A 27,535-nucleotide genomic window follows, 5' to 3' on the forward strand; every position below is an offset into this window, starting at 1 on the left:
ATGTAGTAAGATCAGCGGAATAAACATCTAAGTGAACGTTTCTCAAGATGCGTATTGAACTATTTGCATTAGTAGTTAAGTTAATCGATCTGACTCAATTCGAATATTTTGACAAAAAATAACTGTTCGGATTTCGATTCTATGATTCGAAATCCGTCCACAGTGAACCCATTAAAAATCGTCATAGCTCTACATAAACTTTCCTCCATGATATGCCAGATTTTATTAATTTACAAGGGTGCACATGACATGACCTATGAAGTGATAAAACCTACATAATCATTTATCTAAGCTAAAGAGAAACTGTATGGATCTGAAAAAAACAAACTACCAGTGACATAGTCAAACTATGTAGCCCCACTCTTGAACAAAGGCATCGTCTTCTGCAGATGTGACTGGTTTGATTTTAATTATGTCCACCACGAAAACCTCAGACGCTAATAATGTCCCACGCTTGGACCTTTCTTCTTGAACCACTGAAAAAACTCAAACCTAATCACTCCTGCGATTTCAATCTCAATATAAAATAATGAGGACAAGCATATGTCCTGAAAAGGGTTACGCTTCTGTATTTGATTCCATGAATTATGTTAACAAGCAATTACTATTTTTATAAGTTGGTTTCCATCGCTCTGATAATCCATCGTGCGTTCAGGCTACAGTACACAGGATTGCAGGGAAAACCAACTCTCACGTGCTTGACAGCACAGCCCAGCACCGTTCCCTTCTTTCGCATTTTATATGCACGGATGTGGAAAGCTTGCGAAATGGCAAAGGCTCATCTATTTTGCATCAGCACATCCCCAGTAAATGGATTGCTCGAAAAACGGTAAGGTCGGTAGCACGCCGTCATATACCCACCGATACAAATTTGCAAACCTGGCATGGTACGCTTCGGTAGATAGGTGGGTACCCATCTTCCCTGATACCATCGCCGCCGTGCCGTGCCAAGCGAGATGAAAGAAAATCAAAAGCAAAACTCACCTATCCAGCATCTTGGTGCTTGACTTTTCGTACCGCTCGAGCAGCTGCGGCAGATGTGCGTCGTCATCGCAGGAGCTGCCCCAGCCCAGAACCCGGGCGAGGTCATTCCCAGTGCCCAGGGGAAGCACGGCTATTTGGCATTGTTTCTGCAAAAAGAATAAAACGAATCATAATAAGGTGCTGCCCTGGATGGCTTTAATTCATTTTGGGTGATGGTCACTGTGTAATGTTTGTGGTTCCTAGGAGTCGTTCGATTACTTAGTATATCTGCGTTCTTACTATCCCTATACAAGTTTGAAGAAAACGTTTTAGCTATGAGATAAATGCAATGAGCATTGTAAAATAAAAGAAAACGATCCGATTTCTGTTCGGATATACATTATATCATTTAAAGAGAGTAGATAGCAGAGTTGATAGCAATTACTACACCCAACCGGGGATTGTGAGATTTACAAATATTGTATGAGACCTTAAAACTCAACAAGTTCTTCTAACAATATTTGTTTGTGAACTTACACTTTTTGTATAAGAATCTAGAAATTTCACAATCCAAGTTAGAGGTTTTGGTAGGTTCTTATACAGAATTATTAGAAAGAATGGGAAATGTTCTGAGTTTTTGACAAACAAACAAATATGAAAACTCACAAAATTGAGAAAATTTTCTATAAACATAAACGTTGCAAAGAATGAGACATGTATGGAAAAGTTGCACAACTTTAAATTTGATTTTTTCTTTTGAGATTTTTTTATTACTTTTTATTTTTAGTTAATAGATTTTTTTAACGTTTTCATGAAAAATATATTTGTACATTTTGGTTTTATTTATGGAAAGTTTATATTTATTCTATGGAACTCTTTGTTGTTGTACTTTGAAACGGAATTGGCTGCCGAACCTAAAAACACTAATGGTCTACAGTCCCTCGAATCAAATAATCAACCTGATTTGAATCTGCCTCGCCCCATTCCAGAAAAGACACGTGACGAATTAAATTTCCACGCAAAGTACAAGGAACCGCGCGATTATGACCCACTATGGCGCTGGAAAGGGAGGTGGATATGGAAACGGGACTGGTCGGAGTTTGATGCATGCATTCGTCGACAGAAGCAGAAAAAACAGACAGATCGCGTGATAAGCAGAAACATAAACGGAATTATTGTAACAATAAGACTGATCAACACCACCATACTACCCACCGTGGCGCAGTGACAAACAAAACAGCCATACACCTATACTTCCGCGCGATAGAGAGCTGCTCGCGGCGGCTAAGGAACACTTTTCGCGACCGCCAGCACCATCAAGCCAACACCCGTACCGCCCAACCATCGCTTTTCGGAGAGGAGAGGTGTTAAATCCATACTTTGCTGCTAACCATTCAAGAACAACCAACGCAATATCTCCATCGCCGAGGCCCTGTGTCTGTCAGTGTTTTGCCAGAATTGACGAACTCCTTAGAGGAAAGCAATGGTTCTTCATGCTCCTGCCAACAGACGGGTTTTAAAGGAATTGACGCAGTCAGGAGATGCAGAATGTGACCAACAAATAGTACTTCCGATCAACTTAACGCACTCATTGGAGGAAGTCGTAGAAAATTGTAATGGTATTGACGAACTACCAAAAACTTCATCAAACGCACAGGCAACAGAACTACTTGTATACTGTCAGAACTTCAATCGTATGAAAAGTGCTATCAAAATGAACGAAATACATAAACAAATTTTGAGTTCCTCTTTCTCGGTTATTTTAGGAACTGAAACAAGTTGGTCAGAAAGCGTTAAAAGCGAGGAAGTGGTAGTGATTATAATGTTTTTAGAGATGACCGAGATCTCGTCTTAGCGCAAAGAATGTCTGGCGTAGGTGTTCTCATCGCAAACTCCTCAAGGCCTAATTCGGAGCTCATTGATTCTACAAAATTTAATGAATTTATGCATGTGTGGGTAAAACGCATATTGATGGTGAAACTCACATTTTTGCAACAGTGTACTTTCCTCCAGATCAAGCTTGTAAATCCTCATATGAAAAGTTCTTCCATAATGCCGATGAAATTATTTCCCATTTTCCTCCTGAATTCAAAGTTCACATTTACGGCGATTTCAACCAACGTAATGCAGACTTCATTCCAGATTCTGAGAATGAAAGTATTTTGCTGCCAGTTGTCGGTGAAAATGAGACTTTACAATTTATTTTTGAAAAACTGCATGTTTAGGCTTGAATCAAATCAATCATGTGAAAAATCGACAAAATTGCTATTTGGACTTTTATTCACAAACACTCTCGATGATTTCTGTGTAAATGAGTCTCTATCGCCGTTATGGAAAAATGAAGCATTTCACACAGCAATAGAATACTCTGTATTTGTGCATCGGAACCATGATCCTTATGGCTATGATTTCGAAAATATTCTCGATTATAAAAATGCAAATTTTGACAACATTAAACAAAAATTGAACAGAGCTAATTGGCAACAAATTTTACAAAATCAAACTGACATTGAATGTGCTGTTACAGACTTTTATGCAATTTTATTAGACATTGTTCGGAATGAAGTACCATTCGTGAGGAAACGTCGCAATTATAACTCAAAAACCCAATATGGTTCAACAAACAAATCAAAATTTGAAAAACCGAAAGCAAAAGGCTCATAAACTTTATAAACAATACACAAGTCAAGAAAATTTAGAAAACTATTTGAATATTTGCGATCAACTTAGTTTAGCCATGTCTTCGGCTCTTAAGGAGTATAATGCTAAAACCGAAAATGAAATCAAATCATGTCCAAAAAACTTTTCAAGTATGCCAAAACCAAGCTAAAATCCAGCAATTTTCCATCGAAAATGGCTTTAGACGAAAAATCAGGAGACAATGCTGATGAAATTTGTATTTTTTTGCAACATTTTTTCAAGAGACATATACCGAATATTCCGAAAATGATCGTGATTATGAATATTTTCACATTTTCCTGACTATTTAAGCAGTGTTGGTGTAAACCAAATTAATGCAACGGAGATTTTGGCAGCTCTACAGAATTTAGATGTCTCAAAAGGATCCGGACCAGATGGAATTCCACCTATGTTTTGAAAAAGTCGGCGAGCGAATTTACGACACCTTTATTTTGGTTATTCAAGCTATCTTTAGAAACCAGTAGCTTTCCAAAAGAATGGAAGAAGTCTTTTCTAATACCAATTTTTAAATCAGGGAAAAAATCTGATATTAGAAATTATCGTAGAGTAGCCATTATCTCATGTATTCCTAAACTTTTTGAATCAATCATCAATAGAAGGATGTTCAACCAAATAAAACATATAATAACAGATGCACAACACGGGTTCTTTAAAGGACGTTCGACTACAACCAATCTTTTAGAATTTGTAAATTACTCATTGAATGCTATGGACAAAGGTAGTCATGTTGAGGCGCTTTACACAGACTTTAGCAAAGCATTTGATAGACTCGATATTCCTATGATGATTTTCAAGCTTGAGAAATTGGGAATTGAGATGAGACTCCTTAAATGGATTAAATCGTATTTAACTGACCGCCAACAAATAGTACGATTTGAAGGAAACAGTCGCTTCCAGTCAATGTAACATCTGGAGTTCCCCAAAGGCTCGCATATAGGACCTCTTCTATTCATATTGTTTGTAAACGATATATCACTCATTCTTAAGCATCTTAAAATCCTTATTTATGCGGACGATATGAAACTATTTATGGAAATCAAAAATACTGTTGACAATGACATCTACTTGAACGAAATACGCATATTTGATAACTGGTGTAACAAAAGCTTACTACAACTTAATGTCAAGAAATGTAATTTGATCACTTTCAGTAGAAAACGGAGCACACCATCGATAACTGTAACTCTAGGAAATCAACCAGTACAAAAATGTGAAAGGGTTAGAGATTTGGGTGTAATCTTAGATGCTAAGCTAACCTTTACTGACCACTACAACACTATTATCCATAGAGCAACAAATATGCTCAGTTTTATTAAAAGATTTAGTTATAACTTTCAAGATCCTTATACAATTAAAACTTTGTACGTTGCGTATGTCAGATCAATTATAGAATATTGTAGCATTGTATGGTCTCCGTATATGAAATCACATGATGATCGAATAGAATCAATTCAAAAGCAATTCCTTTTATATGCCTTACGCAAATTAGGGTGGACAACATTCCCACTTCCGTCGTACGAGGCGCGATGTATGCTTATAGATATCCAATCATTAAAAAGCGTCGTGAATTTGCCATGATCTCATTTGTGAATGATATTGTTTCGCACCGCATTGATTCCACCAAACTATTGTCTTGTTTAAATTTTACACTCCTACTCGGCAATTGAGAAATCGAAACTTGTTTGCCACCTGTCATCATCGAACAAATTATGCAAAATTTAGTCCAATGAATCAAATGATGTCTGTTTACAATCAGTATTGTGAAGCAATTGATTTAGCCATGCCTCGTATGAGCCTAAGAAAATATTTTAGGAACATTAGTTACAATAGAACATAGTTATAAGTTTTTTAATGTAGTCTACATTATGTTTGACGAAATAAATAAATAAATTAAGTTTTATTAAAGAGATTTTTTGCTTCCTACGTTGTAGGACTTACTACCTCACTGCCCCAAATGCCATTATCACGAAGGCTACTACTATTACTAAAAAAGGCCATTACTCCGAAAACAGTTCGAATCTGTGGCATTTCATTATTATGCTCAACACCAACAGATATCGATTAATCAATAAATGACGATAAGACAGACAGAGGGGATAATGCCTTCAAAATGGATACATCTGCTCCGTATAAGGTACATTTTATTCGATTTTATCAAGTTGTCGACCCGACTTTATCACGTCCCGATTTCGTCACGTTTTTGACCCGATTTTGTTTGAAGGAATTTCTCCGGTAGGAATTACTCCGGAAGTTCCTCAAGGAATCCTTAGGAAGTTCCTTCAGTAATTTCTGCGGAGGTTCCTCCAGGTATTCCTACGGAAGTTCCTCCAGGAAATCCTGCGAAAGTACCTCCAGAAATTCCTGCTGAAGTTTTTCCAGGAACTCCCGCGGAAGTTCCTTGGGGAATTTCTGTGAAAGTTCGCTCAGCAATTTTTCAGGAAGTTCTCTAGGATTTCCTCCCCATATTCCTCCAGGACTACTTTCGGAAGTTTCTCCAAGAATTCCTGTGGAAGATCCTCCAGGGGTTGTTGCAGAAGTTCCTCCAAGAATACCTCCAGAAGTCCTTCAGAAAATTCCTCCGATAGTCAAGGAATTCTTACGGAAGTTCCTTCAGGAAATCCTGCGGAATTTCCTCCAGAAATTTCCCTGCTAAAGTTCTACGAGGAATTCATACGGAAATTCCACCAGGAATTGCTCCGGAAGTTCATCCAGGAATTCCTTAGGAAGTTCCTTCAGGAATTTTTCCTAAAGTTCCTCCAGCAATTTCTCCGGACGTTTCTCCAGGAATTTCTCGGGAAGTTTCCTCCGGTAGTTCCTCAAGGAATTCTGCGGATGTTCCTTCAGGAATTACTCCCGAAGGTCCTCCAGGAGTTCCTTCAGGAATTCATGTGGAAGATCCTACAGGAGTTCCAGCGGATGATCCTCATGGAATTCCTGTAGAGCTTCCTCTAGGATTTGCTGCTGAAGTTCAAGCAAGAATACCTCCAGTTCCTACAAGAATACCTCCAGAAAATTCCTCCACGACTTTCTCCAGAAGTTCTTCCAGCAAATAGGAATAGCAAAGAGGAATTCCTGGAGGAGCTTCCGTAGAAATTCCTGGAGGACCTTCGGGAGCAATTCCTGAAGAAACTTCCGAGAAAATTACTGGAGGAACTTCCAGAGAAATTCCTGGAGGAACTATCGTATGAATTCTTGGAGGAACTACCAGGAGAAATTCCTGGAGGAATTCTCGGAGGAGCTTCCAGAGAAATTCCTGGAGGAACATCCGGAGAAATTCGTGGACGAACTTCCGGAGAAATTCTTGGAGGAACTTCCGTATAAATTTCTGGGGGAACTTCCGAAAAAATTCCTGGAGGAACTTCCGGGGGAATTCGTGGAGGAACTTCTGAAGCAATTCCTGGACGAACTTCCGCAGGAATTCCTGGAAGAACTTCAGCAGGAATTTCTGAAGGAACTTCTGCAGGAATTTCTGGAGTAACTTCCGCAGGATTTCCTGAAGGAACATCCGTAGGAGTTCCTGGAGGAACTTCCACAGAAATTACGGGAGGAACTTCCCGAGGAATTCTGGGAGGGCCTTCGGGAGGAATTCCTGGAGGAACTTCCGGAAAAATTCCTGGAGGACCTTTGGAAGCAATTCATGGAGGAACTTCCGTAGAAAGAACTGGAGCAACTTCCTGAGGAATTCTGAAAGGAATTTCCAGAGGAATTCCTGGAGAAACTTCCGGAGAAATTCCTGGAAGAACTTACGGAACAATTCTTGGGAGAACTCCCAGAGGAATTCCTGGAAGAACTTCTGGAACAATTCCTGGAGGAACTTCCGCAGGAATTCCTGTAAGAACTTCTGTAAGAACTTCCGGAGGAATGCTTGGAGGAACTATCGGAGGAATTTCCTGGAGGACTTCTAGAGGTATTCTTGGAGGAACTTCTGCAATAAATCTTAGAGGAAATTTCACAGGAATTCCAAGAACGTCTTCCGCTGGAACTCCTGGAGGATCTTCCACAGGAATTTCTGGAGGAACTTTCGAAGAAACTCCTGGAGGAACAAACGGAGGTAATCCTGAAAAATTCATGAGCGAACTTCCGGAGCAGTTCCTGGTAGAACTTCCTGCAGGAATTCCTGGAGGAGCTACCGCAAGAATCACTGAAGCATATTTCACAGGAATTCCTTAAGCAAGGAACTTCCGCAGAAATTACTCGGGGAACTACCTGAGAAAATTTTGGAGGATTAACCGGAGAAATTCTTGGAGAAACTTCCGGAGAAATTCCTGGAGGAACTTCTGGAGCACTTCCTGGAGGAGCTTCCAGAGGACTTCCTGAAGGAACTTCGAGAGAAAATCCTTGAGAAACTTCGGGAGTTATTCCTGGAGGAACTTCCGCAGGAATTCCTGGATGAACTTCCGTGGGAATTCCTGGAGGAACTTCCTCTGGAATTCCTGGAGGAGCTTCCGCAGGAATTCCTGGGGCAACTTCGGAAGGAATTATTGGAGGACCTTTTGCAGGAATTTCTGGAAGAATTTTCAATTCCAAAGGAAATTAATTTGATTTTTTTAAATTTTAACATTTTAAAATTTCAAAATTTTTTTAATTTTAATTGTTAAATTCAAAATTAAACAAATTGAAGCAATTAAATTTTTGAATTTTCAAATCCTTAAATTTAAAAATTTTTAAATTCAAATTTAAAAATTTTAAAATTTTTAAATTCAAATTTAAAAATTTAAAAATTTTAAATTTTAAAATTTTCTATTTTTCAAATTTTTAATTTTTTGATTTTTAAAATTTAAAAGTTTTTTTTAATAAACTTTAAAATTTTTAAACTTTTAATTAACTTTGTTTTATTTTTGAATCTTTAAATTTTTAAATTTATGAATTTTCAAATCTCCAATTTTTTTTATTATTAAATTTTCAAATTATTAATAACAAATTAAAAATCTTTAAAATTTTTGTATTTTCGATCTGAAATAAGCAATTTCATAGATTTATTAAATTCTCGAATGTTTAATTTTGACTATTATTTGTTTTCAAATTTTTAAACTCCTAAATTTTAAATTCCATAGAATAGAAAAACTTCAAATTCTGTTTTTATTTTTTTAGCTCTTATAGGCATGACGAGCAATCTGCTAAAAGCAAGATTGTCCGGTCACAGGAGTGACCAAAACAAACTTGAGGAATTGCTCTACTCTGGACACACACACGAGGACGATACAGTAAAAACGCTCAGGGAAAAAACTGCGCTCATCACACACTGCATTAACTACGACTACCGCTTCGACCTCACCAAACCTACAATAATCGACGAAACACAGAAAAAGACAATTCCTGGAGATGGTATGGATACACAACCAAGAAACAAGTATTAACAAACGAACAGACACAGAAGGACTATATACGAATTCCTCTGAAATTATAAACAAAATACACGCAGAAACACAATATTACAAAGTAACAAACAGTAAACAGTACAGATTATAAACAGTGAAATAGTGAGGACAAATAGGCGAAAATTACCCAAATGACACGTTAGTAACAACATCTATTAAATTATTACATTACACTAATCAATCCTATACAAACAGTGATACGAAACCGAAGACCCACAGACGGATTTATGTTAAGACAAACAATTTTGACAAAAAAACAGACCACTGGTAAGTTAACGAACATACAAATTATGAACAATTATAATACACCTAATTTGTATAGTTCTCTCATTGAAGAAGGCATAATATAATTGCTGAAACGTCGGACAGTAGTGAAACCCTGTTTTGACTCCGAAACTATCGAAATTACAGTCGATCCATCATCGACTCTAGTAACATTAATGGATTTGTTGTGGTTTTATAATACAAAGTGTGATAAAAGAAGAGAGTTTTGAAACCAATTATGTTACTTGGGGTCAGTCTATCTAATTAATCAAATTATACCAACTTGGATTTTTTTAATTTCGTTTCGTTCCCAAGTAACATTTTAGGTTTTATAACGCTCTTGAAGGCCATAATTTACTCTTCAAGAGTGTTATAAAACCAGCATAAAACCAAAATGTTACTAGGGTTTCGCCAGGAAAAGTGTGTTATCGCATACTCTTACTTCAAATACAATGATGAATACCACCTTTGCATAATATGCTTCAATAATTTACAGACTGGCAGTCGAATTCTTTAAATTTAACAAAATGTTTATTACGAATCCTCTTTTGCCATCATAGACATAAATCAGTCCAATCCGTCATTTAATATGCATACCTGAAAGCAATTGAGCATATCTTGTACGTCCTTCAGCTAAAAAAATGCATCGAGGAAAATAATATTACCATTGAGAAGCGCTAGATGAAAACAAAAAGCCTTACTTTGTATGATAGAGGCTGACATGTGCTCGTCACATCTAATCAAATGAAAGGCACAGTCAAACCATTTGATATGGGTATCATCTGGTGCGCGCCGTCAAAGTTCAGCCTAGGCAAAAGCCGATGACCCTCTTGAAGGTTTTCCTACTTGAAATCGGATGCCCGGAAAAAAAGTTGAACACTTGTTCGTCTAACCTCATTCAACTTCGGAAAAAGTTACCCATCGCCAGCAGCGCTATCGCCTAATTCCAGGGATTGAACTTATCATTTCATTATCATTTAGTATTCAGCCAATAACTCGTTCCAGAGGCGGAATTCCGAAAAGTGTTGTATGGCGGACTTCTAGCGCTGATTCCCCTCTACAACTTTGTCTAAGGGTACATTGCTCTATGTCTAATATAAACAGCGTGAAACGCTAGAAACACTCAATATACTAAATGATAATAAGTGTTATTATCATTTAGTATATAAAATGATACTAGCGTTTCCCGCGGTGAATATTAGACATAGAGTAATATACCCTTAGACAAATTTGTAGAGGGGAATCAGCGCTAGAAGTCCGTCATACAACACTTTTCGGAATTCCGCCTCTGGAATGAGTTATTGGCTGAATACTAAATGATAATGAAATGATAAGTTCATTCCCTGCCTAATTCTAAATCCGCTTAAAACTTCTGCCAGTTCCAGCAATCGTGCCACAATATCTATGGGATTATCTCTGTCACGAATGGCCACGAACGGTGGCTAATGTGGGATCCATCCCAATGAGAAATAAGTCCTAGCAACTCCATAATCAGAGATCGGCGGAGGGAAAAACTGTCGAAATGGCAACGTATGAAAAGGTCTGAAATAGTGGAAATAATACTGGCATCACTTGACCTTTAAGCTTGCCTCTTTTGGTTGAAAAATGTAAACATGTCGAATTGGAACCGCCTTTTATGGTTTTTCGATTGGAACCAAGATGGCGTCTTCGCCTATCTCTTATTATAGTATAAGTCCCGCTTTTCCGCAATCAAATGTCCTTTGGCAGCTTCTGAGTATCCGACCAGAGCTCACCGACCAATAACAAGCATTTCGAATGCAAAGTTTACCTATCTGGCGATTTTCGCAGAAAACTTCATTCAAATTGGAGTGCTTCTCTTCATCCGTCCCTTCATGACCACCATGGAAATCACGGCGGTGGGGGGTGTCTGTGTGTGACTATGAACTAGACACCACAAATTGATGGAACAATAAAGCTTCGTCTGCTCGTTTTGTAACCATTAGTATTCAGTGTGGGCTGTGAAACAGTAACTGTAGCCCATTTACCGCTGCTTAGGGAATACTCTGTGGATACCGAGAAAAAAGATTCTTTTTTTCCCACCCATAAACGACTATTTCACCTTTACCACAGAGGGATTTATGATTACATACATCGTCATTGTTCTGCTTCTGGATCAACGGCCCTTTTGAAACTTTCCCTGCCTTTCAACTTTGTGTTCCTTTTAGAATTTTTCTTAGTTTTGTATAAAATTAAGGCTTAATACATCATTGTGTTGCATGAAATTTTGTATCAAGTGGTATGTTAAAAGACACACCATAATCAGCATTAACACCATAAGAGAATGTTTCCTAACAGGCTTAGGTCGAGCATCGATAGGAAATCCTTCGTTTTTATTGCACTGCTAACTGGAAACTTCTTCACAATGCCATTCAAGCCTAGAAAAGATATAACAGCTGTGCGCTCACTATGGTCAGTACTATTAGCAGCAACATCCTCATCCATTTTTCACGTGTCCATGAATGAAGCTCGAACAAAGACGCCAGAAGCTGCATACTGACGCTATTTATGAACCTTTGACCTAAGTGTCATTCAATGTCCTGATGGGTTGGGTGACTATAAATAGCAGAGGTATTATCGTCGCATCGTTCGTCTGTCTTTCGATCAAGACCAGAAGTGATGAAGATAGAAAAAAATATTCATCTGGAAATCCTAAGTAGAAGCATGGCAAATGAGACTCTCTCCGTAGTCTGTGTCGCAATGGGCAGTCTTGATCTACACTATAAATATTGCTCTTTAATTTTGTATCTCTTTGATGTCCATATGTTTAATAATAATTTGGTAAGTAGAACTACACTGATTCTCAGTTATCATCTACGCAGTGACTGGCTGAGATTATGGTTATGGAAGAAGTGTTTCGTTGCCTACCCTATATATATTCATTCTGCTGGTTGTCGTTGGCGGTGCTAAAATTGTAGTTTTGAATAGCTCAACCTCTTAAAATGTTCATTTTGACTGCAAAATTAGTGTTTCAAAATTTGAGCTCGATATTATCAATTTTCCACCTTATCGGCCGCGACGATTTGAAATCGTCGCAAAGCAAATTGACGCCAAAATCGTCACCAGCAGAAATGTTCATAAGATCTGTCAAATCAACTGTGAACAAAATTGTATATACTTAATAATCACATTATTTCTCAAAATTAAGCCCTGTTTTTCATGCAGATTAACATGATTTACTAATTAAACTAACACAGTTTTAGAATAAAGGTGTTGGCGACGATTTTGAAGGTGCCTAAAAAATGGTCGGCGCGTTTTGTTACCAAAGAAACAGTCAATACGTGGACCCTAAGTGGTCCGTTAAGTTTTTCGGTGATAGGTCATTTGGCAGAACGTCGTTTGGCATAAGGCCGTTTGGCATAATGTCGTTTGGCATAATGGCCGTTTGGCATAATTGCCGTTTGGCATAATAGCCGTTTGGCACAATGGCCGTTTGTCACAATGGTCATTTGACATAATTGTTATGTAATCACCGCATTCGGAACTTATGCATCATATGTGCAATTATTTATAATTCTTATCGCTCGAACATTATAAGAGAGATTCTTTGAATTGTTTTGTTTTGAAATAAAGATTGTAACAAATCACTGATCGAATGAACATTGGTAAACTCTATGAAATTTTTATTATATGCCTTTTCCATATGACACCCTTTTACCTCTGGGTCAGTAGCAAAATCGTCGTTAACTAAGACAAACTAAAAAACCCAGATTAATCCACCTAGCGGTGATGGTGCCTTTCTCGACCTTCGTAAAATGTGTGTGCTTGAAAAAAGATGAGCTAGTGGCTAGGAGTAAAAAAGACAAATTTCTTTGTCCGTTCTATGAAAATCAGATTATTTATGGCAAAGATATTGTAGATCCAGTTGAAAACCGAAAATCATATTTTGTCCCATTTCCGGATGTCGCAACTGCATCGCGAGTGGTGCCCGACTATGGCACAGTTGCGCACTACTCGCGATGCAGTTGCAACAGCCTGAAATGCGAGAAAATGCGATTTCATGGGACCTCAGTTCGGTTTGCAGCTTGATCTACAATATGCTAATAAGAATTTCGACATTTTTGTTTCCTTTTCCAATCTTTTGACGTACATAACCCTGTTTTATTTCACCCAGTCATATATTTTAAGGATATCACTTTTGGATGTTAGTTGAACTGAAGCTCCGACTACACAAAAGAAAACGAAAATGTCATTACCATCACGCGAGCGGAGGGCAATATTTGTTATGATATAAATCTCCTGACTGTCTTTCTGCCAAACTCCCGTATGAGGTGGGAGGGACAGAGACATCATCTCAGTTCGTCGAGCTGAATCGATTGGTATATAACAATCTGGGTCTTCCGGCCTTGTGTCAAAGTTTGGTTTTGGAGCGAACATACAGCCTTTTCGTATAAAAAGGCTAAAATGGTGTTTCGGCCATAACTTCCGATCCCATAGTTCGATCTAGCCAATTTTCAATAGGAAACAATGGGACAGGATTCTGCGTCGAATGCAACTTGTTTCGTGTGAATCGATTAAGGTTAGGTGTCCGAAAAATAGGTGACATTTTTTGTGATTTTTATGAAAAAAGGTATTTTGGTCATAACTTCCAATCCCATAGTCCGACCTGTCCAATTTTTAATAGGAAACAATGGGAAAGGATTTTGCGTCGAATGCAATTTGTTGCGAGCAAATCGGTGAAGAAAAATGAGTGACATTTCTTACGCAATATTTTCGTATGAATTTGTATTTTGGCCATAACTCTCGATCCCATAGTCTGATCGGGCCAATTTCAAATAGGAAATAATGAGACAGGATTCTGCGTCGAATGCAACTTGTTGCGAAACAAATCAGTTGAGGATAAGTGCCCGAAAAATGAGTGACATTTTTACACGATTTTTCGTATGATTTTGTGTTTTGGCCATAACTTTTGATCCCATAGTCCGATCTGGCCAATTTCAAATAGGAAACAATGGGACAGGATTCTGCGTCGAATGCAACCTGTTGCGAGCAAATCGGTTGAGGATAAGTGCCCGAAAAATGAGTGACATTTTTTACGCGATTTTTTTAAAAGAAATTGTATTTTGGCCATAACTCTCGATCCCATGGTCCGATCGGGCCAATTTCTAATAGGAAACAATGGGACAGGATTCTGCGTCGAATGCAACTTGTTGCGAGCAAATCGGTTGAGGATAAGTGCCCGAAAAATGAGTGACATTTTTTGAGTAGTTTTGCGCACACACACACACACACACACACACACACATACACACACACACACACACACACACACACACACACACACACACACACACACACATACATCACCTCGATTCGTCGAACTGAGTCGATTGGTATATAACACTATGGGTCTCCGGGCCTTCTATAAAAAGTTTGTTTTTGGAGCGATCATATAGCCTTTACCGTATACTTAGTATACGAGAAAGGCAAAAACAGAAACTCGAATAGTAAAATTGTAAGTGCTCAAGAACAAAAACTATTTTATTAGTTATTTCTGCAGGGGATATAATCATCTCTTTGAAGCACACTTTTTTATATCTTTTTGCCTTTCTCGTATACTAAGTATACGGTAAAGGCTATATGATCGCTCCAAAAACAAACTTTTTATAGAAGGCCCGGAGACCCATAGTGTTATATACCAATCGACTCAGTTCGACGAATTGAGGTGATGTCTGTGTGTGTGTGTGTGTGTGTGTGTGTGTGTGTGTGTGTGTGTGTGTGTGTGTGTGTGTGTGTGTGTGTGTGTGTGTGTGTGTGTGTGTGTGTGTGTGTGTATGTGTGTTTGTATGTGTGTGTGTGTGCAAACTACTAAAAAATGTCACTCATTTTCGGGCACTTACCTCAACTGATTTGCTCGCAACAAGTTGCATTCGACGCAGAATCCTGTCCCATTGTTTCCTATTTGAAATTGGCCAGATCGGACCATGGGATCGAGAGTTATGGCCAAAATACAAATTCATACGAAAAATCGCGTAAAAAATGTCACCATTTTTCGGGCACTTATCCTCAACTGATTTGCTTTGCAACAAGTTGCATTCGACGCAGAATCCTGTCCCATTGTTTCCTATTTGAAATTGGCCAGATCGGAGTATGGGATCAGAAGTTATGGCCAAAATACAAATTCATACAAAAAAACCGCGTAAAAAATGTCACTCATTTTTCGGGCACTTATCCTCAACTGATTTGCTCGCAACAAGTTGCATTCGACGCAGAATCCTGTCCCATTATTTCCTATTTGAAATTGGCCAGATCGGACTATGGGATCGAGAGTTATGGCCAAAATACAAATTCATACGAAAAAATCGCGTAAAAAATGTCACTCATTTTTCGGGCACTTATCCTCAACCGATTTGCTTGCAACAAGTTGCAATCGACGCAGAATCCTATCCCATTGTTTCCTATTTGAAATTGGCCAGATCGGACTATGGGATCAGAAGTTACGGCCAAAAAACAAATTCATACGAAAAAATCGCGCAGAAAATCGCACTCATTGTTCGGGCACTTACCCTCAACCGATTTGCTCGCAACAAGTTGCATTCGACGCAGAATCCTGTCCCATTGTTTCCTATTTGAAATTGGCCAGATCGGACTATGGGATCAAAAGTTATGGCCAAAATACAAATTCATACGAAAAAATCGCGTAAAAAATGTCACTCATTTTTCGGGCACTTATCCTCAACCGATTTGCTTGCAACAAGTTGCATTCGACGCAGAATCCTGTCTCATTGTTTCCTATTTGAAATTGGCCAGATCGGACTATGGAATCAGAAGTTATGGCCAAAATACAAATTCATACGAAAAAATCGCGTAAAAATGTCACTCATTTTCGGGCACTTACCCTCAACCGATTTGCTCGCAACAAGTTGCATTCGACGCAGAATCCTGTCCCATTGTTTCCTATTTGAGATTGGCCAGATCGGACTATGGGATCAAAGTTATGGTCAAAATACAAATTCATACGAAAAAATCGCGTAAAAATGTCACTCATTTTTCGGGCACTTATCCTCAACCGATTTGCTTGCAACAAGTTGCATTCGACGCAAAATCCTGTCCCATTGTTTCCTATTTGAAATTGGCCAGATCAGACTATGGAATCAGAAGTTATGGCCAAAATACAAATTCATACGAAAAAATCGCGTAAAAAATGTCACTCATTTTTCGGGCACTTATCCTCAACCGATTTGCTTGCAACAAGTTGCAATCGACGCAGAATCCTATCCCATTGTTTCCTATTTGAAATTGGCCAGATCGGACTATGGGATCAGAAGTTACGGCCAAAAAACAAATTCATACGAAAAAATCGCGAAAAAAATGTCACTCATTTTTCGGGCACTTACCCTCAACCGATTTGCTCGCAACAAGTTGCATTCGACGCAGAATCCTGTCCCATTGTTTCCTATTTGAAATTGGCCAGATCGGACTATGGGATCAGAAGTTATGGCCAAAACACAAAATCATACGAAAAAATCGTGTAAAAAATGTCACTCATTTTTCGGGCACTTATCCTCAACCGATTTGCTCGCAACAAGTTGCATTCGACGCAGAATCCTGTCGCATTGTTTCCTATTTGAAATTGGCCAGATCGGACTATGGGATCAAAAGTTAAGGCCAAAATACAAATTCATACAAAAAAATCGCGTAAAAAATGTCACTCATTTTTCGGGCACTTATCCTCAACCGATTTGCTCGCAACAAGTTGCATTCGACGCAGAATCCTATCCCATTGTTTCCTATTTGAAATTGGCCAGATCGGACTATGGAATCAAAAGTTATGGCCAAAACACAAAATCATACGAAAAAATCGCGTAAAAAATGTCACTCATTTTTCGGGCACTTATCCTCAACTGATTTGCTCGCAACAAGTTGCATTCGACGCAGAATCCTGTCCCATTATTTCCTATTTGAAATTGGCCAGATCGGACTATGGGATCGAGAGTTATGGCCAAAATACAAATTCATACAAAAATATTGCGTAAGAAATGTCACTCATTTTTCAGGCACTTATTCTCAACCGATTTGCTCGCAACAAATTGCATTCGACGCAAAATCCTTTCCCATTGTTTCCTATTGAAAATTGGACAGGTCGGACTATGGGATCTGAAGTTATGACCAAAATACCTTTTTTCATAAAAAATCACAAAAAATGTCACCTATTTTTCGTCCACCTAACCTTAATCGATTCACACGCAACAAGTTGCATTCGACGCAGAATCCTGTCCCATTGTTTCCTATTGAAAATTGGCTAGATCGGACTATGGGATCGAAAGTTATGACCAAAATACAAAATCATACGAAAAAATCGCCTAAAAATGTCACTCATTTTTCGGGCACTTATCCACAACCGATTTGCTCGCAACAAGTTGCATTCGACGCAGAATCCTGTCCTATTGTTTCCTATTTGAATTTGGCCAGATCGGACTATGGGATCGAAAGTTATGGCCAAAATACAAATTCATACGAAAAAATCGCGTAAAAAATGTCACTCATTTTTCGGGCACATATCCTTATCCGATTTGTTCACAACAAGTTGCATTCGACGCAGAATGTCTCATATTTTCTTATTGAAAATTGGCCAGATCGGACTATGGGCTTAGATGTTACCCGAGCAGCACACATGTTGCTCATAGGTCATAGTAACTTAAATATAACCAGACTCAGTCACAACTATAGATAGTAGAATCTATAGATGAGCGAAAGCATAGCTGAGTCGATTTTTTTGCCCGTGCACAAGCGCATATGACGTCACAGCCCTTAACGTTTCCATTGAAATCGTGACGTCATGCTCGTTTGGAGACACGTTTGACAGCTCGTTTGGAGACAGAGGATTTATCTTCGCTCATCTATATATTCCACTATCTATAGTCACAACTAAGTTGCAGCAACCAGATTTTCATGGCATGTGCTGCTTGGGATGGTCAAATTACTATTTATTGCGAAAAAGAGTTCGAAAAAGTCTAGCTCACTTTTTTAGCACTTAGACTTCATCTATTGACGCTCGCAACAGATTGCATTCGACGCAGAATCTCGTCCCATTGTTTTCTATTGAAAATTGGCTAGATCGGACTATGGGATCGGAAATTATGGCTGAAACACCATTTTTGCCTTTTTCTACGAAAAGGCTGTATGTTCGCTCCAAAACCAAACTTTTACAGAAGGCCTGGAGACTCATAGTGTTATATACGTATAAGCTCGATGAACTGCGATGATGTCTCTTTGTGTGTGTGTGCGCACCAAAAGTGCGAAAAGTTTAGCTCACTTTTTGGAACTTATCCTCAACCGATTTAATTCCAACTATAGATAGTAGAATAGATAGATGAGCGAAAGCATGGCTGAGTCGATTTTTCTGCCCGTGCACACGCACATATGACGTCACAGCCCTTAACGTTTCCATTGAAATCGTGACGTCATGCTCGTTTGGAGACACGTTTCACAGTTCGTTTGGAGACAGAGGATTTATCTTCACTCACATACATATTCCACTATCTATAATTCCAACAAGTTTCATTCGACGCGGAATCCTGTCGTATTGTTTTCTATTGAAAATTTGGACCATGGGCACAGAAATTATGGCCAAAATATACTATGTGTTATAAAAAAGCGAGTAAAAAAGTCTAGCTGACTTTTAATGGACTCACCCTCAACCGAGTAACACAACAAATTGCATTAGATGCGGAATCCTGTTCTATTTAGAAAGTTGGCCAGATTGGACTATTACCTTTGAAATTATGGCCAAAATACTTTTTGCCTTTCTTGTGCAACAAAGTTTTACCGAAAGGCTATACTTTCTATCCGACAACGAACTATCGTGTGCTTCCACACAGATACACTTCCCTTCCCCTTCTTACGGGAGTTTGGTAGAAAGACGGTCATGAGATTTATATCATAACAAATATTGCCCTCCGCTCGCTTGATGGGAATGACATTTTCGTTTTCTTTTTGTGTAGTCGGAGCTTCAGTGCAATTTACATCCAAAAGTGATATCCTTAAAATATATGACTGGGTAAAATAAAACAGGGGTATGTACGTCAAAAAGATTGGAAAAGGAAACAAAAATGTCGAAATTCTTATTAGCATATTGTAGATCAAACCGAACCGAGGTTTCGCGACAATCGCATTTTCTCGCATTTCCGGATGTTGCAACTGCATCGCGAGTAGTGCGCAACTGTGCCATAGTCGGGCACCACTCGCGATGCAGTCGCGACATCCGGGAATGGGACAAAATATTATTTTCGGTTTTCAACTGGATCTACAATATCTTTGCCATAAATAATCTGATTTTCATAGAACGGACAAAGAAATTTGTCTTTTTACTCCTAGCTACTAGCTCATCTATTTTCAAGCACACACATTTTACGAAGGTCGAGAAAGGCACCATCACCGCTAGGTGGATTAATCTGGGTTTTTTTTTAAATCCTAAAATTAAGTTCAACACCGTTGATCCAGCAAATGGAAAAAGATGATATAGTTCCTTCTTTCAATTCAAGCATTTGCTCGGTTCAATGCAAGGGGAGATATGATCCCTTCTTTGAAAGGATACATTTGTCAGGTTCAAGCAAACGAAAATATAATCCATTCTTCATAATAAATCCTTTTAAAAATTCGTGTTTTTTTCCTCTCTCTGATTCTTTATTTAAAAGCATGCATCAGTCCTGTCTAGGAAGAGAACATATTGCCTAGTACATAGTTTCCCAAAGTGATGAGTCGTGACTCCCCAGGCTGTGTAAATCTTATGGACGGGGACTGCGACACCCCCCCCCTCTTTTTGGAAGCTATGCCTTTTTAGAAGGCCTGGAGTTCCATCATGCTATATACCAATAGACTCAGCTTGACAAATAAAAGAGATGTCTGAGCGTGTATGTATGAGCATTTTCATGCCACATGAGAGGATACGAATTCCTTTCCTAATAATGTGCAAGTGTTCTGACGAACCCTTGCATGAAAACCAAAACTAAGCATATGCGGTATTTCGAAAAATTTCGTTTCAGGTGGTTCGAAACGAAATTCCGCGGAATTTCGCGGAATTTAAGCATGGCGAAATCTGATTTCTCGATTTCGTTTCGTTTCGTAAAATTACAAAAATTTCGCTAGAAAAAACTAGCTTCTAACGAAATTTAACGGAATTCCGCGGAATTTCGAAACAAATTTAAACTTAAACCATACTTTATATTATCAAAAATTTTGGCTGCGCCGCTGAACATAGACATAATACAATATTCCTATTAACGCTTACTGCATAACCTCATTCTTTGTCGACAAATTCGTATGTAGTTTTCTTCTATATGAATGCGGAAACGATCATGTGGATGCTGGTCATGGGACGGCAGCTAGTCCGGGAGTACGCGAAGTGAAAAAAATCTACCTCGCGTAGCAGAAATTTGTTTAACCAGTGTGCAATCGATCGTGTTGATGCTGATCACGCAAACAAGTGTGGGAGAACGTGAAGTGATAAAACTAATGTCTGCATCGAAGAGCACAAAATTATTTAGTGCGGAATCGATCGTGTTGTAGAAGATTATTAAACGAAACACATTGATCTTGCGTTGGATTGATTTGAAACACAGTTTTCGTCTTCTTGTTTTCAAAATAACTTCGTAATACATATTTTGTCACTTACCAAGGGGTTTCACACGAATTACCTTCTAAACTAACCAACGATTCCTTTCCCGTAGCGCTCACGGAGAAGCAGAGCATTCCTTGGTCTTTTATAACAATGAGTGTTAAACTAACTTTCCTCTCCTAATCCTAAATTGACTATAAGCACGTGACCAGCATGATTATTGGTCATGAATTGGAAACACCGAAGCAAGTAGGGTAACCGTACCCTAAATGGAGGTAGCACCAATAGTGGAGGTAGTGGGGTTTTAATACGATTTATCAAATTTATACACTTTAAGATGGTTTCAGTTGATAGGGTGTGCTATCATATTGAAAACAATGATTTTCCTTAACAAAATTGACTCCCTTGTACCTATAGTGGTGCAACTGTACCAATAGTGGCGAGTTTCAAAAGAAACCAATGGATAGCACCACTATAAGAACCAAAATTATTTTTTACCGCCCCTAAAGGAACAGTGTACCCATAGTGGTGCAAGCGAAATTTGGTAATTGTTGATGTTAAATGCCATCTATCTCATTTTTATTAGCAAATTTATTAGTTTATCTATTGACTAAGATATCAAAGCTGTAAATTTCCCATAATTATCAATTTTTCAAAAATATTTTGTTTTGTGGATCTACTAATACCTCCACTATTGGTACCGTTACCCTATACAATAAGAATAACTTTTTTGTATCCCAAGAATATTATTTAATTGGTGAGCTGTGCAGTGTGCATACTTGCTGTTTCTTGACCAATCATGATTAGAAACTACGATGTGTACAGTTAATCATGCTAATAAGCTCTTCTTTGACTATTTGCACAATATGTAAGCAGAGCCGTAGCGTGGACTGCAAACGGCCTTGGCGAAACCATGATTTGGCGCTCCTCTAAAATTTAACAATAATTTGACAATTTGAAATGCATCAACAGTAAAACAAGAAGGTGCTGGGTCATTGGGCCGAAGGCCATTATTAGGTCATTAAGCCGAATGGTCATTAGGCCGAACGGTCATTAGGCGGAATGAAAACTGGGGAGTAAGAAATGAGTAGTACGCAATGAGGAAGAAGTAGAAAGGGAGAAGGGAAAAGGAGGAAGAAAGAAGAACGAAGAAGGAAGAAGGAAGAACGAAGAAGGAAGAAGGAAGAAGGAAGAAGGAAGTAGGAATAAGGAAGAAGGAAGAAGGAAGAAGGAAGAAGGAAGAAGGAAGAAGGAAGAAGGAAGAAGGAAGAAGGAAGAAGGAAGAAGGAAGAAGGAAGAAGGAAGAAGGAAGAAGGAAGAAGGAAGAAGGAAGAAGGAAGAAGGAAGAAGGAAGAAGGAAGAAGGAAGAAGGAAGAAGGAAGAAGGAAGAAGGAAGAAGGAAGTAGGAAGAAAGAAGAAGGAAGAAGGAAGAAGGAAGAAGGAAGAAGGAAGAAGGAAGAAGGAAGAAGGAAGAAGGAAGGAAGAAGAAGGAAGGAGGAAGAAGGAAGAAGGAAGAAGGAAGAAGAAATAAGGAAAAAGGAAAAAGGAAGAAGGAAGAAGGAAGAAGAAAGAAAAAAGAAAAAAGAAGAAAGAAGAAATAAGAAATAAGGAAGAAGGAAAAAGGAAGAAGGAAGAAGGAAGAAAAAAGAAGAAAGAAGAAATGAGGAAAAAGGAAAAAGGAAGAAGGAAGAAGGAAGAAGAAAGAAGAAAAAGGAAGAAGGAAGAAGGAAATGGGAAGAAGAAAGAAGGGAGGAAGAAGAAGAAGAAGAAGAAAAAAACAGAAGGAAGAAGGAAGAACGAAGCAGGCAGAAGGAAGAAGAAAGAAGGAAGAAGAAGGGAGGAAGGAGGAAAAAAGAAGGAGGAAGAATGATGCAAGAAGAAGGAAGACGGAAGACGAAAGAAGGAAGAAGATAGAAGAAAGAAGGAAGAAGAAAGAAAGAAGCATGAAGAAAGAAGAAGATAGAAGAAAGAAGGAAGAAGAAAGAAAGAAGCATGAAGTAAGAAGATAGAAGAAGGATGATGGAAGGAGGAAGAAGAAAGAAGGAAGGAGAAAAAAGGAAGAAGGAAGAAGGAAGAAGGAAGAAGGAAGAAGAAAGAAGGAAGAAGGAAAAAGGAAGGAGGAAGAAGGAAGGGGAAAGAAGGAAGAAGGAAGAAGGGAGAAGGTAGAAGCCAGAAGAAAGAAGGAAGAGGGAAACAGGAAGAAGGAAGAAGGAAGGAGGAGAACGAAAAAGGAAGCAGGAAGAAGGAAGAAGTTAAAAGGAAGAAGGAAGAAGGAAGAAGAAAGAAGGAAGATTGGAGAAGGAATAGGGAAGAAGGAAGAAGCCAGAAGAAAGAAGTAAGAAGGAAAAAGGAAGAAGGAAGAAGAAAGAAGGAAGAAGGAAGAAGGAAGGAGGAAGAAGGAAGGAGGAAGAAGGAAGAAAGAAGAAGGAAGAAGGAAGAAGCCAGAAAAAAGAAGGAAGGAGGAAAAAGGAAGAAGGATGAAGGAAAGAGGAAGAAAGAAAAAGGAAGAAGCCAGAAGAAAGAAGGAAGAAGGAAAAAGGAAGAAGGAAAGAGGAAGAAAGAAAAAGGAAGAAGGAAGAAAACATCCATTTAAGATTTGTTTCTATTTGGTGATACTTTTTTTTTATTATTTCACAAGTTATTTAAGCGACCTTCCAGAGCGATGCTGGAAGTTCATTAAAAAGGTTAAGGTTTTTTTCAGAGCCTACGCACTGCTAGGTCTAGTTGGGTCAATAAAATTCAGCTCTGAAATGCGTCGGTCGATTATCGGAATCGTTATCGGACCTATTCGCGTCAAGGAAAATCCAATTCTGGAGTGGGTCTGACAGTGTTTTGAAACCGCTTCTGGGCCTAACAGAGTTAATAAAATTTCACTCTGGGGTGAGATGTTTGAAGGTCAGAGTTTCTACCGGATCTAGTCGAATCAGGGAAAACCATATTTTGGAGTTGGTTTGTTGGTGGCCGGGAGTTGCCATTGAACCTATTTGGATCAAGTAAAATGTAGCTTTGGACCACTGAACCCAGTTAGGACAAATTAAATAAAAAATAACGGGATGGTGTGTAGATTGGTTGGTGGTCGAAATCGCCAACGGATCTGTTTGGATCAAGGAAAATTTAACTCAGGACTGTGTCTGTAGATAGTTTGAAGTCACTTCCTGTACATATTTGTGTTGATAAAATTCAACTATGCAGTGGGTTGTTCAATGGTCGGAATTGCCGTCCACCTCAGGACCAATATACATTTGATTATAATAAGAAAAAATGAAAAAAAAAACAAAAAACGGGAAATTTACCTGAAATATAAATTACACAAAAATCCATACCACTACTTCCGGATATAAGAACAAAAGGCACTTCTAAATTTTGTCAATCGGTTTATTATGAATGTAACCTTTTAAAGATGTCCACTTAAAAAAGCTGAATAAATTCAAACCAATGAATTTGAGTGTGAATTGTCCTTTTTTTAGTTAATTAAGTTATTTATTTATCTCATATATTATTCATTGCATAGTGTGCTACACCCAAAATTCGGACCACAATACAATAAAGTTTTAAAGCTTAGCAAAGCTGCTAGTTTCGGTTAATCCGTTTGAATTGCGAAAGCTCCATAAAAATGTCCACTTCGTTGTAGCCCTCGTTGTAAGTCTGGCATAAACGAGAAAGAGGTGCAGTTTTTCCCAGGTTTGTCCTTGATCTAGGGATGTACAATAGATCCAACTGACGTAGACCATGCGTGGGAAACCAAAACTAGAGGTCACTAGTAATGCTGCAGTGTATAGAACCATGTACAAATCGATGAAACGTAGACACATCAAGGACGCGCCGACTATCAGTTAATGATGTGATCTGCATGCGACTTATTCTTCTCTGACATGGTTCATAAGGGTAATAGAATTTTCTATACAAAATACGCTTGAATGTATGCTGCACTGCTTTAATAAGTTCTACATTTCGCGAATAGTCACTGCTATCAAACATTATGGCTCCGGAAATTCCTCGGTGGCCCTAATATGTCATAGCTAAAATTTTAAATAATCCGGTTCATACAATGTTGATAATCAAAATCCATGATTGTCAAATAACTTGTCAAATATTATATATTTGTTTTTGTCTTTTCTCTACTGACCTCTTGTAGCCGGTTTCGGAGAAATCGGATTAGTCCCTGAGAAATCGGATTAGCAGTCAAAACTAAAACAAATCCATATAACATGTTGATGTGGAAAAAAGGCAATATTTTTGGCTTGCTCTAGATAATTCCACATATCTCTCACTTGTCATAAGACATATCTCTACCATTGTACCAACCCTAAACTAAATAAATTGGTCTTTTGCTTATAGCGTAATCCTTGATTTCGGCGCCCCCTAAAGACTGGCGCCCTTGGCGGAGGCCAACCTGGCCAACCGCACGCTACGGCGCTGTATGTAAGGAACATTGCAGATTTGTGGGCATTTCTAGATCTTCGCATGGAATTTGCAAAAATAAAATCCAGAACGGGTTGAAAGATAATTAAAATTGCTGAAAGTTCTTTACTTAAGATTGCTTTCAGCTTATACTGGCCATAATGGCTGTTCTCATATGTCAAGGACACACAGATAATAGCTCAGTTTGTCGAGCTGATTGTATATAAGACTATGGGTCTGTCAAATTCAATCGGAAATACATATCTTCGTATATTTTAGAAAGGTGAACAGGATTCTTCTAGTGCGCAAATGTATGCTTTCTATGTAGACGAAGAATAAAAAGGAATACATTTTGGCTGATACGCTCTGTCAAATGTTGGTCTAGTAATATCAATTCTCTTTCTGCGTATACGCCTGGCAGATGTAGATACATAATTAAGTATCCCACTAAATAAAAATTAAATCTTAGCATTCATTTTCTAATCTTGACTAAGTCAGTACTTAGTCCACGCTGACAAGGCAATTTGAAGTATACTTTAGCATAAATACATAATTCTTAAGTGAACTAAGTATTTAAACGAAAGTTGAATCCGTATATGAAAAAACCCCACAATTTCTTTATTTTTATATACCTACTAGTTGACCCGGCAGACGTTGTCCTGCATAGTAGGCGAGAATGTGCGTTCCGTACTGCCCATGCAAAGTTCGCATAGAAATCACAATTTTAGTTTTTCACGATTTGCTCAACTTTACTTGTAATTTTCGCATTAGGAAATATCATATAAACCCGTCGGAAAATATAACGAATGTTTCTGCTGAAGAAATGAAAAAAATCCATCCAGCCGTTTTCGAGTTATGCGGATACGAACACAGACCATTTCATTTTTATATATAAGATTGATATAAAACTGATATAAAATTGATCAGATTTGGGAGCACATGCTCCACGATGAATTTCTTTGAAAGCAGCACAAATGCTGGGGTATTGTGTTATCGCCAATGGCATATGCGGCGAGAATGTGGCAATTCATCACAGATTGACTTTTCTTTTATTTGGTCGCAAAACAGTTATTCGACTTCGAAAAAATGAAATCAGAATTGCGTACATAATGTAAAAACAATTTAAAAAAAAATTCCGCGGAAAAAAAAATAAAATTTCGTTTCGTTTCGAAAAATTTCGAATTAAATGAACCTTGATTTCGTATCGTTTCGAAGTATCGAAAGAAATCTTTATTTCGTTTCGTTTCGATCCGAATCAACATAGACATTTTAAATTTCGTTTCGTTTCGTTTCGTTTGGAAAAAGTGTGTTATCGCATACCCTTAACCAAAACTTGCTGGTAAATGTCAACATTTGGAACTTTCTTGTTTTTACCGGAGGCTTCTTTATTGCTAGCCAGCTGACTAGTCGAGCTTCGTAAAATTAATTAGTTACCGTCGTCGGGAGACAATGGGTCAAATGGGGGTGAGAATGGGTTATTGTTTCAACTACTTAGAATGCTTGTAGAATGGATTGAATGTATCTGAGGGCAAGAAGACTTAAATATAAGAGACCATTTTGAACGATTTTGCTCTACGACCTCCAGGGTGCTGGTTCTCACCCCCCAGACCCATTGTCACCCCCGGTAGCGGTAGCACAATGATCTATTTTGTATTCACAATTTAAGTTTTAATGTTTTCTCTGCGATTTGATTTCGTTTGGCAGAGTAAACTTCTTTTTTCACATTCCAAGTTGGGTTCCATTTGCTGTTTGCCATTTGCGAGAAAATTTTATACACTTACTTACTCAATAACTCACTTTTACTCATGCACTCCCAGTTACTCACTTTCTCACTCTTACTAACTCACTTACTCTTTCTCCCTCACTCCCTCTTAGTCACTCACTCGCTCTTACATACTTACTCACTCTTGCTCACTCGCTAGTTCATACCACTCACTCACTTTTGCTCATTCTATCTTACTCATTCTCTCACTCTCACTCACTCAATTTTACTCATGCACGCATTCTTACTCACTTACTCACTCGCTGCCTTTTACTCACTCCCTCACTCTTATTCACCCACTCACTTCCACTCCCTCGTTCACTCTTGCTCACTCACTCACTCTTACTCACTCACTCACTTTTACTCACTTACTCTTACTCGCTCACTCTTACTCATCCACTCAACCACTCGTCGATTCCAAGACCACGCTTCATCCATAATCCGTTGCTTTTACTACAGTAACAAAGAAACAACTTCAACCTTGTTGCCGTT

General features: G+C 38.4%; 1 protein-coding gene across 1 annotated transcript in view; it reads right to left on the reverse strand.

The window, feature by feature from the left end:
- The window catches only part of LOC134221962 (diacylglycerol kinase eta-like), a 55,971-nt gene that overhangs the window by 20,099 nt on the left and 8,337 nt on the right, over positions 1–27,535 (reverse strand). The window contains 1 exon segment of the mRNA XM_062701123.1: positions 985–1,130. Within this exon segment, the coding sequence (XP_062557107.1) occupies positions 985–1,130 (146 nt within the window).

This window comes from Armigeres subalbatus, chromosome 3 (assembly GCF_024139115.2).
Source record: "Armigeres subalbatus isolate Guangzhou_Male chromosome 3, GZ_Asu_2, whole genome shotgun sequence".
Taxonomy (NCBI): domain Eukaryota; kingdom Metazoa; phylum Arthropoda; class Insecta; order Diptera; family Culicidae; genus Armigeres; species Armigeres subalbatus.